Raw genomic sequence first — 13,275 nt, forward strand, 5'->3', positions numbered from 1 at the left:
TTTCAGGAAAATAAACCAGTTAGCGCATAGTGTCATAAAGGTTAATAATAGAGAAGTTGGAAGGAAGAGCTTCTCATTTTTTATCTTGTTCTTTTCAGTAAGAATTACTTCCTTTTGAAGTGTACTGTATTTTTTAGGTTTCCACTGGCTGAAGAGGCATGTTGATTTGAGATCTTTTAGTGGAGACTGCCTCATGTTTGGGTTGACTGATTAGAGAGTCCTGGTTCATTGTAATGTTTATTATTATTTTTTAATCCAGATCTGGCTATTTCTTGAGAAGTATGAGTCTGTAATTCAATGAATTGATTGTTATGCCATATTAAAGTAGTCTTCAAAATATCAAAAGTCAAGTACTATGAATGCATGAATTATGTTTTTAGACTATATCTCCTGTTTTCTTACAGATAGCACAACAATAGAAAAATTAAGAGCTATTTGTTTAGACCATGCCAAACTTGGAGAAAGCAGCCTTAGTCCATCTCTTGACTCGCTTTTCTTTGGTCCTTCAGCCTCACAAGTGCTATACCTAACAGAGGTTAGTTTTTTCCCTTTTGAATTTACTTCATGTTCTTTGGACTTGACCTTTTACATGGTATTGTTAAGAACGTGGATAAAATTTATAATGAAAAATTTTTCAAATGGTCAAGAATTTCTTCACAATGATGATAAGGAAAATAGAAATTATCTTTTTAAACCCTTTTAATATAGTTCTTTTCTTTTTCCAGGTAGTCTATGCCTTGTTAATGCCTGCTGGTGCACCTCTGGCTGATGATTCCTCTGATTTTCAGTTTCACTTCTTAAAAAGTGGTGGCCTACCCCTTGTCCTGAGCATGCTAACCAGAAATAACTTCCTACCAAATGCAGATATGGAAACTCGAAGGGGTGCTTACCTCAATGCTCTTAAAATAGCCAAACTGTTGCTAACTGCCATTGGCTATGGCCACGTTCGAGCTGTGGCAGAAGCTTGTCAGCCAGGTGTAGAAGGCGTGAATCCCATGACATCGGTAATAGACTTTTTAAAAATGTCTTATTTATAGTAATAGTAATTTTTAAAGTTTGAGTTCAGAGGTGATTCAGAATGTTTCAAGTTCCTTTCCAGTGGTACCCTATTTTAAAGGTTTTCTTCTATTAAATGGTATTTGTATTGAAAGTGAAAGTGCTTTTTACTGACTATCCTCTAATTTTAAGAGGACAATTCCTCCCTGTTCCTTTAAACTTTTTTTGACTTTCAGCTATTTTAAACCTGATAAAAACTGCATATGAATCTCTTATTAATTTGTAGCTAGCAGATATATGAAGATACATTTGGTAATAAGAAAGTTGTAATTGGCTTAGCCTGTGGCCAGCCTTTCTTCCCATCTTGATAAGCTTAGCCTTCAGGTCTGAGCTTATTCATAATCTGTCTTTCCTTGGTGGTATCCTTGCTCCACTTCATTCTGACTAAAATTTGAAGTTTTCTGTATTCATCATAAGTGGCCAAAGAAGATAAAAGCTTCAGGAATATAGATTCTCTCTTTTGTAAATGGCTTAGGTCTTAATCAGGGAATTGGAATGTTGATTAGATCTGTAATATGATAAATCTGTGATACTGAATAATATATATCATGAAAATAGCATTTATAATTGTTTTAGGTGTGATAATGATATTGTGGTTATGTTTTAAAGGAAGTGCCCCTCCCTTTTTGCTTTTAATAATTGCTGAGGAGCACCTGGGTGGCTCAGACCGTTGAGCCTCTGACTCTTGACTTTGGCTCAGGTCATGATCTCATGGTTCATGAAATCCAGCCCGGTGTTGGGCTCTGTGCTGAGCATGGGGTGTGCTTGGGATTCTCTCTCCCTCTCTCTCTGCCCCTCCCCTACTCATTCTCTCTCAAAATAAGCATTTAAAAAAATAATTGCTGATATATTACAGATGAAACTATATGATATCCAGGATTTGCTTCAAAATAATTCTGGTGTTGGAGGGATTGGAAAGTGAGAGGGAGTGGTTAGATAAAACACTCTTGGTCCTTCTTTCATAATGGCTGTGAGTATGTGAGAGTTTATAATACTCTCCCCTCTTGTATATGTAAGAAATTTTACATTAAAACAGTAAAGAAAAACAAATGGCCTAAGTTTATATTGTTTTTTAGGGTCCCATGTTGGTTGGGATAAAAAATAGTGCTTCTATATCAAGATAAACAGATTCAAACCATGGTCCTTCACACAGGTGCTTAATGAAGTACGCAGAAAGTGATTACATGCTTTCCTCTTTCACTTTTCTCCAATATTTATTCAGAAAATATGCCACTGTAGATACAAAGGTTTATAAATAATAGTCTCTAATCTCAAGGAACACACAGTTTATTAAAGAGCTAAAGGCAAACTTAGTAAAACAGACATATCTTAAATACTAAGTATTTCCTACAACATAGAGAAAAGGAGTTAACTTGAAAGCAGTCAGAATGGCCTGGCTAATAAGTACGAGTTTTTTTTATAGGTTTAAAAACTTGGTTATACTATTAAATAGAACAGTGGTACCTTTCATACATTGGTAATTTTATTCTGTTATGAAAATGCCTTAATGTTTGTCCTTTTCAAAGAAGATAAATGATGACCAGGGGAAATGGGAGCAGGGTCTCCCAGGAGCATGCACGTAAGAGACATGGAGTAATTTATTGGGCCTCTAGATAGGGTTGTGGAACCATCACTTCAGTTTATCACTTACCTCTACAAGTTACACTGAGCCCAGATGTAGAGATACAAGTTGAATTGAGCTAGAATGGGCGTTTGCAGAGGGACATGTAGCACTAAGCACAAGAAAAAGTGGAAGCCCACATTGTTTGCAAGATGGACTTTTTGTGTAAATCCCTGTGGTTCTCCAGTGTGTATGTATATATGGAAGGGGGGTCATCTTGAGGGAGTGGTGATGGGTGGGAGCTCTGCACAACTTACTTCCAGGTAAAATGGTTCTGTTTTTTCAGGTCAACCAAGTTACTCATGATCAAGCTGTGGTGCTACAAAGTGCCCTTCAGAGCATTCCTAATCCATCATCTGAATGCATGCTTAGAAATGTGTCAATTCGTCTTGCTCAGCAAATATCTGACGAGGTTAGTATTAAAGTTTTTAAGCTCTGAAATCCTGCAAGGTTTGTTTCTTCCCACTTTTGACCCTCTGTTTAAGAAATAACCCTTATCACAATTTAGGGCTCAGTTTTCCTAGGCCCACTTTAGTCACTGTCTCACTCTAGAGTTCCTGTAATATGAATTTTATCTAATATCAATGTTAGTACTTTCCAGTTAGAATCCTCTTCATGTACAATAAACAGCATCCTTAAAGTATGTAATTCAATTTTGACAAATGCGTGTATGTTTAAGTCCACCATCATTTCCATTGCTCTGTATGCCCCTTTGCAGTCCTTCTTCCCTCTACTCCTTAACCCCAGGTAACCAGTCATCTTTTGTCAGTATAGAATAGTTTTCATTTTCTAGAATTTTGTGCAGTGTGTGTTCTTTCATGTCTGGCTTCTTCCACTCCGCATAATGACATTGAGAATTGTCTGTGCTGTGTGGACCATTGATTAGTCCATTCCTCTTTACTGCTGTGAGTAGTATCCCATTGTGAGTATTCCACATTCGTACACTTGGCGAGGGACTTTTGGATAATTTCCCTGTTCTGGCTGTGAGTAAAGCTGCTGTGACCATTCTATACAGGTGTTTGTGTGGACTTGGTTTTCATTTTTCATGGGTTAAAAAAACGAGGAGTATAATGATGTGGGTCATCTTTGTAGTCATTTTAAGATTCTTCTGAAAGTAGTATAGGGCCAGATAATTTCTCGTATTGCTGTTAAATTGGGGGGTGGGGGTGGGGGAAGGAAAGGACAAAAGCAATTTGGGAACCTAAAAATAATAGTACTGCTTTATAGCCATTCCTATCTCCTTTATAAGGAGGAGCATTTTTTTCTTGTTAATATCTTACTCTAATACTCTATCAAACAGTTTTTTATTATTTATTGTCTTGCAGGCTTCAAGATATATGCCTGATATTTGTGTAATTAGAGCTATTCAGAAAATTATCTGGGCATCAGGATGTGGGGCCCTACAGCTAGTATTTAGCCCAAATGAGGAAATCACTAAAATTTATGAGAAGGTAAGAATTATCTCAAAAATGTTTTCCTTTTAAATAAATGTTGTTTAATTGTGCACGAGGCCCAAATTATTACATGTGCTACCTTTAAAAATGCAATCATTTGCATCTTCATGGCTGAAAATTAGAGGGTAGCTATAGGTAAGATGAGAATACAGTAAAATTTTACTTTTGAAATAAAGTACTTCAGAATCCTGCCATGAGGCTGCTTTTTTAAAATAAGAAACCTTTTCTACTTCTCACTAAGGTGAGATATAATGATCTTGTGTTGAATGTGTTTTTTCCCATTCTCTCCATTCTTCTTTCATCTTTCTGTCCTAATGTTTCTGTCCTAAATATTCGTTTAGGTAACTGTCAGCTGTGGTATCCTGGTGCTTAAATATTTTTGATTCTCTTAAAGCCGTCAAAAGTAGAAAGTGTCAGCCAATTTAGGTATCATGTCTGACCTTCCCTTAGATTAAATTAAGCAAATTATTTACAGAAGCAAGTCTGTGTTTGACTCTTTGATTTCCTGTCCTATGTACCTTGCCTTTGATAACCACTATGCATATTTAGAAGAGGAAATTAAACTGTAGGAACTTCGCAGCTCGGTAGAGCTTCCTTGTTATGGCCAATATAACCCTGTTTTTCCCAGGATATATGTTCGAGTCCTATAGCATCTGTCTGGTACAGTGCGTGGGCTAGTATTTGAATGTTTATTCTATTTTAGGCATGTAGTGTAATTACTACTTTTTGATAAAGTCAGAATTTAATAACTACCTACCGAAGCATATTTTAGATTGTAAAACCTTCCTGAATGATTGGCCAAGACAGTGGCTTTCAAATAAAACGGCACTATACGTACACTACGCTTTGGAACTAGTCCTAAGTTCCTAACTCTGCAGTGCTAGAGTGGTTCTTGAGAAAGGAATGATTATTCAGAAGGTCCTGAGAAGCCTGAAGGACAAAAAGGCAGGTGGTATTCTCAGTGTCCTCCTTGGATGATGTAGAAAAATACTCCCTCCTTGGGATGTAGAAGAATACTGCAATTAGACTTCATTGTCTATTGTAGTCATTTCCATACTATTCTAAACTGGTCTCAAATTGCAGGTAAAGAGGCTGAGGCCAAATAGTTTAAGTGAGTCGGTAAGTTTTAAGCACTATCTTGAAGTTGTATGAGATTTTTCTTAAGTGCATCTCTAGGTAATTTGCCTCTGACCATAATTTTACAGACCAATGCAGGCAATGAGCCAGACTTGGAAGATGAACAGGTTTGCTGTGAAGCATTGGAAGTGATGACATTATGTTTTGCCTTGATTCCGACAGCCTTAGATGCTCTTAGTAAAGAAAAGGCTTGGCAGACATTCATTATTGACTTACTGTTGCACTGTCACAGCAAGTAAGTGTCTTTTTTAATTGTAAAAAACTTGATCTTTTGTTAAGCAGAAATGTATGCTGGCAGGATTTATCCCAGATATCAAATATTTATTGTCTCTACAGCATGGTAATGTTCAGGAAAATTTTGTTTAACTGTGTTTTTGCCTGGACCTAAATTTGTTTGGTCTTAGTCTCGCAAAATGGCAACATTAAATCTCAGAGTACAATTAATTTTTCTCTAATTTCAGAATTTAGTCTTGCCTAAGTGAGGTACATATTTTAATCCTCTTTTAAAATCTGGTTTACAGGAATTTTTTTTTAATGTTTATTTTTGAGAGAGAGAGACACAGAGCATGAGCAGGGGAGCGGCAGAGACAAAGGGAGACACAGAATCTGAAACAGGCTCAAGGCTCTGAGCTGTCAGCACAGAGCCGGACATGGGGCTCAAACTCCCCAACCAAGAGATCATGACCTGAGCCAAAGTCGAACACGCAACCGACTGAGTCACCCAGGTGCCCCTCGTTTATAGGATTTAAATTAAATAGGGGAGCCTGGGTGACTCAGGTGGTTAAGCGTCTGGTTCTTGATTTTGGCTCAGGTCATGATATCTTGTTTCATGGGCTCAAGCCCCCCTGCATTGGGCTCTGCACTGATAGTGCAGAGCCTGCTTGGGATTCTCTCTCTCTCTGCCCCTCCGCCACTCATGCTCTCCCCCTACATCTGTCTCTCAAAATAAATAAACTTTAAATCAATTAAATGGGACATTAACATTCTATCTTGGATACTTACATGCCAGGTTTTTTTTAGAGAAATTGTTGATTCGGTATGAAATTCACAAAGCAGGGTTATGGTAAGAGCTTCTGCATTCTATACTGAGAATAAAGACCAACTTTATATAAAGCCCTCGTTTTCAGTTCAGGATCATTTAATCATTGACATAAACTTTGTTTCGGACTTTTTTTTGTGCAAGTCAGTTAGATTTGTAGAAAATACTGGTTTCCATCCTCTTGTGTCATTCTAATCCTGACGTTCATAAGGTGATTTTTTAAAGTCGAGCTCTAATTTGTGTCCCTGTTCTATGTAATTAATCTGTCTTGCATGCATTTTGTGAAAAGACCAAAAATGCTCACTTTTATTCTCTCAAATGCCATTCAGCAGTGACAGAAATCACTGATTAATGTAAAGTCAGAATAAACAGTTGCTGAAATAAAACCCAGTGATAAGACTTTTTAAAAAGTGCTCATTCCATAGGATGCTGTAATGTGAATTGAGAATGTCTACTATTTTAGAAGTTCCTTGGTAATTTCCTTGAAGACCTCTATTACAGCCTATTCCGAAAGTCCTTTGACAGGACCTACCGCCCCCCCCAATAATACTGAGCTTGCTATCTGCTTGAGAAGACTTGATCATCATTGGACAGCCCTGTATGTTAAGAAAAATAGGTTGAGTGAGTTTGGTTTTATTTAATAATGCATTGGGTGGAGGGAGGAGAGGAAAGATGATTGGCCAAACAATTATAGTGAAGTCAAACCTAGAGGTAGCAAATTTTTCATTCTATGTTGAATTTTAAATCTGAAACTAAATTTGGAACTTATTTCACTTCCTTGGCTGCTAAGTATTAAGGAACTTGGTTTTGCAGGTTTTTCTGCTCTCTATCCTTTATGAAAATTCCCCCTTATAGGAAATTAGAACCATTTCCCTCTTCCTCTTCCCAAAATTTCACACAATGAAGTAAAGTTCTGTAGACAGCACTTCATCTCAGTTCTCCTCTGTCACTTTGTCTTCAACAACACAATAGGTCTTCTAGGGTCAAAATCTCTTTGAGCTTTAGGTATCTGATTTTCTGTAGTACTGGCTCTCATCTTGCCCTGAGTTTTCAATCATTTTATATATAGCCGAGTACTCATGGTAGGTTCAAAATCCCTTATTTCCAGTTTGTAAGAATTTGACAGCAAACCTGACTTGACCATAATTTTTTGGCATTACCTTTCTAAAATCTGAATCCCCAAACATATCTGGCTCCCAACAGTTTCAGTTATGGCATTGTGGACCTGCCTACATGAGGCTATTCTTCAGATCAAATTTATAGTATACCTATATACAGTGCATTTCCCACATGTGTTTTCTCTTAATTCTGTAGCAACTCAGAAGTAGACTGCTGCTAAAGGGACTAAGGCTGAAGTTCTGTGACAGTGTCATACCTCTTGAGATCTAACTTTCTGCTACACAGTTGTATTCGGTGTAATCATAACCCATGAGCAAATTAATGTGAGCTCCTACTATGTGCTTGGCAATGAAAAGTCCAAAGTTAAATAAGATCGGTTCCTTGTACTCATGAAACTTTGAGACAGAAATTAGGTTCATAAAAGGCAAAGTACTCTGGGAATTTGAAGAGTAAGTACTCTGGGAATTAGAAGAGTAACAATTACTTTCTACCTAGAATGAGCAGAAGTAAAGGTTCTTTGCAGAACATAACGTGTGAGTCTTGGGTAAGACTTATGCATACGTACAAATTGAAGATGGGCATTGGCAGTGCTCCCCCTCAACCTCACTCCCCATTATGTTGTTTTTACTTCTGTATTGGTAGACTCCATATACTTTTCTACCTCCTCCATATTGCTTTCACCCTCATCTAAGCAGCCAGCACCCATTGCCTGCACAACCACAGTATCCTTAATCTTCCCACCCTAGTGCTGCACCACTAAAGTATTATTCTAATCTGGTGACCACACTTCAGACAGTATGATCTTTGCCAAGCATGATCATGTTTTCCTATTAAAGTCTTTCTGTGCCTTTCCATTGCCTTTGAATGAAGTCTAAATATTTAAATTTGATTTATAACCACTCCACAGTTTGGCCCTTGCTTCTACCCATGTTTTAACTTAAAGTGCCACACTTTCCAGTACGTTTTCTGGAAAGCCTCCCAGACCTCTGTTCATATTAGATGAAGTCTGTTTCCACATCATAACACTGAACTTATTGTAATCACTCACAACTGGGTTTAAATTCCTTTAGGTGGCTATGTTTTTTCTAGCCCCTTCTAGCACCTGTTGCTTTATACCCTGCCTATTTAACTTCTTTATGGTACCTCTGATTGATGAAGGCATTTGAGTTTGCCACCCCTGGCATAGTGCTTTCAGGAAAGAGCTGAGTAGTCTGGTTTGATGTGTGAAGGAGGAGTACAGGATAATATTGTAAAGGGGATTAGTGGGAGTTGGTTTACAGAAGGTCTTTGATGTTGAGATCTAAGTAGTGTTTAATTTTAATACGGTAGGCAGTCTTGTTGGTGAATAATTTCTCAAGTACCTATTGTGTATCAAGCACTATCGTAGCTACTAGGGACATATAGCACTAAACAAAACAAACCATCAGCCTTGTTAGAATATAAGAACTAATGAGGATGGGGAGTGGGAAGGACAGACATGGGAAAATACATAGTATGTTTGATAGTAATAAATGCTATGGAGAGAAATAAAGCAGGGAAGGTGATAAGGAGTAGTAGGGAGTCCATTGAGTTTTGTTTTATATAGGATAGAGAAGGCTGCCTAAGAAAATGACATATTTAAACAAAGCTCTGAAAGAGTAAGGTAGTGATCCATGTAGGATTATGGGGCAAGTGCCTTTTAACCATAAGGAACAACAGATGTAAATGTCCTGAGGCAGGAACATGCCTAATGTGCTAAAGAACAGCAAGGAGACCAGTATGGCTGGAGCAGTGAGTGAGGAGTAGGCAGTTGTAGGAGGTGAGGTCAGAAAATTAACAGGCAGCCTGTTAAGATTTTATAGATCATCGTAACGACATGGATTTTTTGTTTTGTTTTTTTACTATAAGTGAGATGGGAATCCTGTTTTACGGTTTTGAGCAGAAGAATCATGTGCTCTGAGTTATTAACATTTTGAGTTTATTCTGGTTGCTTTGTTGAGAATAAGTTCTAGATTGTCAAGAAAAACGGATTTTTAATCCAAATAAAACATTGACAGTGCCTGGAGGGTGGTAGTATTAGAAATGGTGAGAAATGAATTTTTGAGTAATTTGTAAAGGTATGAGCAACAGGATTTGTTGATAGGCAAATGTTTCTTTGGAAGCATTACAGAAATCTGCATGTATGTGAGAGGTTACACCAAGAAATGACAAATAATCTGTATAGATCCCTACTTTATTTGGGCTGTATACCTAACTTTTTAAAAAAATAAACTAGGATAGTGCAAATGACCTATACTTTTGAAAATCTAATAAAAGTTTCTTTAGAAGCATTGCAGAAATCTGCATGTATGTGAGAGATTTCATCAGGAAATGACAAATACTCTGTATAGATCCCTACTTTATTTGGGCTGTATACTTATCTTTTTAAAAAAATTAACTAGGATAGTGCAAATGACATATACTTTTGGAAATCTAATAAAAGTTATGGACTTTCTCCCCAGAAAACTTAGGTACTCCTGACTTCAGTTTATTTGTGTTCCACCAAACTCAACCCACAAATCTTCTGAAGTCCCTCTGGTTTATAAGATCATGTACAAGTTTCTAGAAACATTCAGGAGGGAGGTTAGTACACAGAATATGTGCTGTCAAGTCCTTTACCTTGAGCTATAAATTTGGTTCTAAGCTGTCTGTCAGCTAGCACAAAGAAATATGATAGTTATTCACAAAATGTAGTTTGCAGTGTCTGTTAAGATACACAAATGCTTGGCAGATACTTGTTAAGCATCTTCCATATGTCAGACATTGTTCTGGGTGTCAGAAACTCTGGCATCTGTAAAGCAAAGCCCTCCACTTTCTAATGGAGACAAACCACTGTCTTCTAAACAAACAACATTTATGCATGTGGTAACTGAACTGGTTCTCAACGTCTGTATTATGTCGGACACTATTCTAGGTTCTGGAGGGACAACGGTAAACTATATGATGTCTCTACCCTCTTGGACATTTACTCTAGTGAGGTCTATATAGTATATAATTTTTTTTAATGTTTATTTTTTTTTTTTTAATTTTTTTTTTTCAACGTTTATTTATTTTTGGGACAGAGAGAGACAGAGCATGAACGGGGGAGGGGCAGAGAGAGAGGGAGACACAGAATCGGAAACAGGTTCCAGGTTCTGAGCCATCAGCCCAGAGCCCGACTCGGGGCTCAGACTCACGGACCCCGAGATCGTGACCTGGCTGAAGTTGGACGCTTAACCGACTGCGCCACCCAGGCGCCCCTTTAATGTTTATTTTTGAGAGAGAGTAAAAGAATGAGTGGGGAAGGGGGCAGAGAGAGACAGAGACACAGGATCTGAAGCAGGCTCCAGGCTCTGAGCTGTCAGCACAGAGCCTGATAGGGGCTCGAACCCATGAGCCGTGACATCATGACCTGAGCCAAAGTCGGATGCTTAAACAACTGAGCCACCCACATATATATATATATGTAATATATATATATATATATATATGTATATGTATATATATATAGTGTGTGTGGGTGAGATTCATAATGATAAAGTAAAATTCTCACTACTGGGACCATAGATAAGTTCTTCACGTGGGTCATCATAGAATATTGTATAATAGAATGGTTCTCAATCTTTACCACACATTAACGTCACTTGAAGGATTTGTTAAAATAACAGATTGCTGGGTACCACCCCCAGTATTTCTGATTCAGCAGGTCCAGGATGCGACCTGATAATTTGCATTTTTAACAAGTTCCCAAATGATGCTGATGCTGTTGATCTGAGGACCATGTTTTGGGAACCACTAGTATAATATAAGGGACATTGCAGCAATATCCTTACTGTAATTGCAACAGAATTCCTACAGAGTTCTTTGCTCCAAACTGCAGTTGAGTAAAAATTCTGTGGACGGCCAAAAAGATGTGTAAGATTCCCTATGGAACATCTTGTATCTAGCGGACCATTTCCAGCCTTTTTCAAGAAACCGGTGTTACAGAACATCCCTTAAACTCTTCTGTGACAATTTGAGGTTCTAGTTCTTGGCATACAGCCTACTAAGTTGTCTGTTTTATGTTGCCTTCTTCAGGGGGTGTTACCTTGTATCCTTGTATTTTTACTTTTCATTTACCCTTTATTCCACCCCACCCCCTCCCCCAAAGAAAAACCAGTGTTGGAATTTTGTTATTTTTCTTCATGCAAATAATATATTAAATATGAAACATTTTTATTTCAGAACTGTTCGCCAGGTGGCTCAGGAGCAGTTCTTTTTAATGTGCACCAGATGTTGCATGGGACACAGGCCTCTACTTTTCTTCATTACTCTGCTCTTTACCGTTTTGGGGGTGAGACATTTTTTAATATGCTTATATCAATGTGATTAATTCTGTAAACAAAGCATTCAGGAATTTATGGTTATAGGTTAAAGTTAGAACAGTCTATATTTATTAAATATAATTTCCCATACTAATTTAGTATCTGCTCTGGTTAACTCTAGGTTTTTAAAAAGTAGATTCTGAGCTTGGACATGTAAATTCACATTATTCTCTTTTATTGTTTCAGAGCACAGCCAGAGAGAGAGCTAAACATTCAGGCGACTACTTCACCCTTTTAAGGCATCTTCTTAATTATGCTTACAATAGTAATATTAATATACCCAATGCTGAAGTTCTTCTCAATAATGAAATTGATTGGCTTAAAAGAATTAGGGTAAGTTGCTTCTAATACTGTGTTCATTATATCAGTAAGAGTGTTTTATAAATAGTTTGTAGTTTTGAGCATTTTGGTTAAGTGAAAAATATCGAAGAGTAATAGAGCTAAAGAATACCTTAGTAACTCATGAGTCACAGAATGAATGCATAACTAGTTTTATAAAATGCTTTGTTTTACCTGAAACTTGAAATACTTAATTTCAGCTTCTTGCATTTTAGAATCTTGAGCCTTTTTGCAGATTTTTATCTTCTAAAAAGTTTGAGTTGTTTTCATCAAAAATCAGTCTATAGACTAGCACTTACCTTTTGATTTTAACACTAGATACTCTTTACTCAGAATTGTGTGAGAAATTTATTTCTAAAGAGATTCATAGCTTTTGCTTGTAGCCTTCAGAAAGTTCTGAAAAGAACTTCCATCTTGCGTAGAAGGGAACGATTTGGCAAGAAAGGGAGTCTTAATTTTAGAGAACAGATGGTTACCAAAGGGGAGGTGGATGAGGGGACCAGGGAATAGGTAATAGGGATTATTAAGGAGGGCACTTCTTGTGATAAGCATTGAGTAATGTGTGGAATCACTGTATTGTACACCTGAAACTAATAGAACAAACACTGTATGTTAACTACACTGGAACACACACACACACACACACGTGTATGTATTGATTTATTTTTAAAATTATTTTAAAAGAATGGGAAGGTTTAGGGGAATTATCTCACATATGTCCAGTTCACTCTTGTCTGGCTCCTCCCTCCCTTTCATAAGTTAGGCATTTGGGATTTTCTCTTTGGCAGGATGATGTTAAACGAACAGGTGAAACTGGTGTTGAAGAGACGATCTTGGAAGGCCACCTTGGGGTAACAAAAGAATTACTGGCCTTTCAAACCCCTGAGAAAAAGTATCACATTGGTTGTGAAAAAGGAGGTGCTAATCTCATTAAAGTAAGTTTTGTCCTAAGCTAGATATCATAACCTAAATGTTTGTTACCAAGTGTGTTGGTTTATAGTATGTCTTTGGTGTATTGTCTTAATTTTTTCTCTCTTCTAATTTTTGAGAATTGTTAGAGGTTACAGTAATTTTTTACATACAGTTTCTAAATTTTGTATATAAATAAAATGTGAATAAAATAACATGTATTTCATAAATAGGCACTAA

The 13,275-nt window shown here is 37.1% G+C and overlaps 1 protein-coding gene across 4 annotated transcripts in view; it reads left to right on the forward strand.

Moving 5' to 3' along the window:
• The window catches only part of USP9X (ubiquitin specific peptidase 9 X-linked), a 129,871-nt gene that overhangs the window by 85,937 nt on the left and 30,659 nt on the right, over window positions 1-13,275 (forward strand). For 2 of the 4 annotated variants that reach the window (XM_045472936.1, XM_045472938.1), the window contains exons 22-30: window positions 405-535; window positions 726-1,004; window positions 2,964-3,089; window positions 4,003-4,128; window positions 4,935-4,937; window positions 5,337-5,503; window positions 11,648-11,756; window positions 11,974-12,120; window positions 12,915-13,061. In XM_045472936.1, coding sequence (XP_045328892.1) covers window positions 405-535; window positions 726-1,004; window positions 2,964-3,089; window positions 4,003-4,128; window positions 4,935-4,937; window positions 5,337-5,503; window positions 11,648-11,756; window positions 11,974-12,120; window positions 12,915-13,061 — 1,235 coding nt within the window. The remainder of the gene's footprint in view (window positions 1-404; window positions 536-725; window positions 1,005-2,963; window positions 3,090-4,002; window positions 4,129-4,934; window positions 4,938-5,336; window positions 5,504-11,647; window positions 11,757-11,973; window positions 12,121-12,914; window positions 13,062-13,275) is intronic. The other 2 variants (XM_045472937.1, XM_045472939.1) reach the window with 1 other exon arrangement.

This window comes from Leopardus geoffroyi, chromosome X (assembly GCF_018350155.1).
Source record: "Leopardus geoffroyi isolate Oge1 chromosome X, O.geoffroyi_Oge1_pat1.0, whole genome shotgun sequence".
Taxonomy (NCBI): domain Eukaryota; kingdom Metazoa; phylum Chordata; class Mammalia; order Carnivora; family Felidae; genus Leopardus; species Leopardus geoffroyi.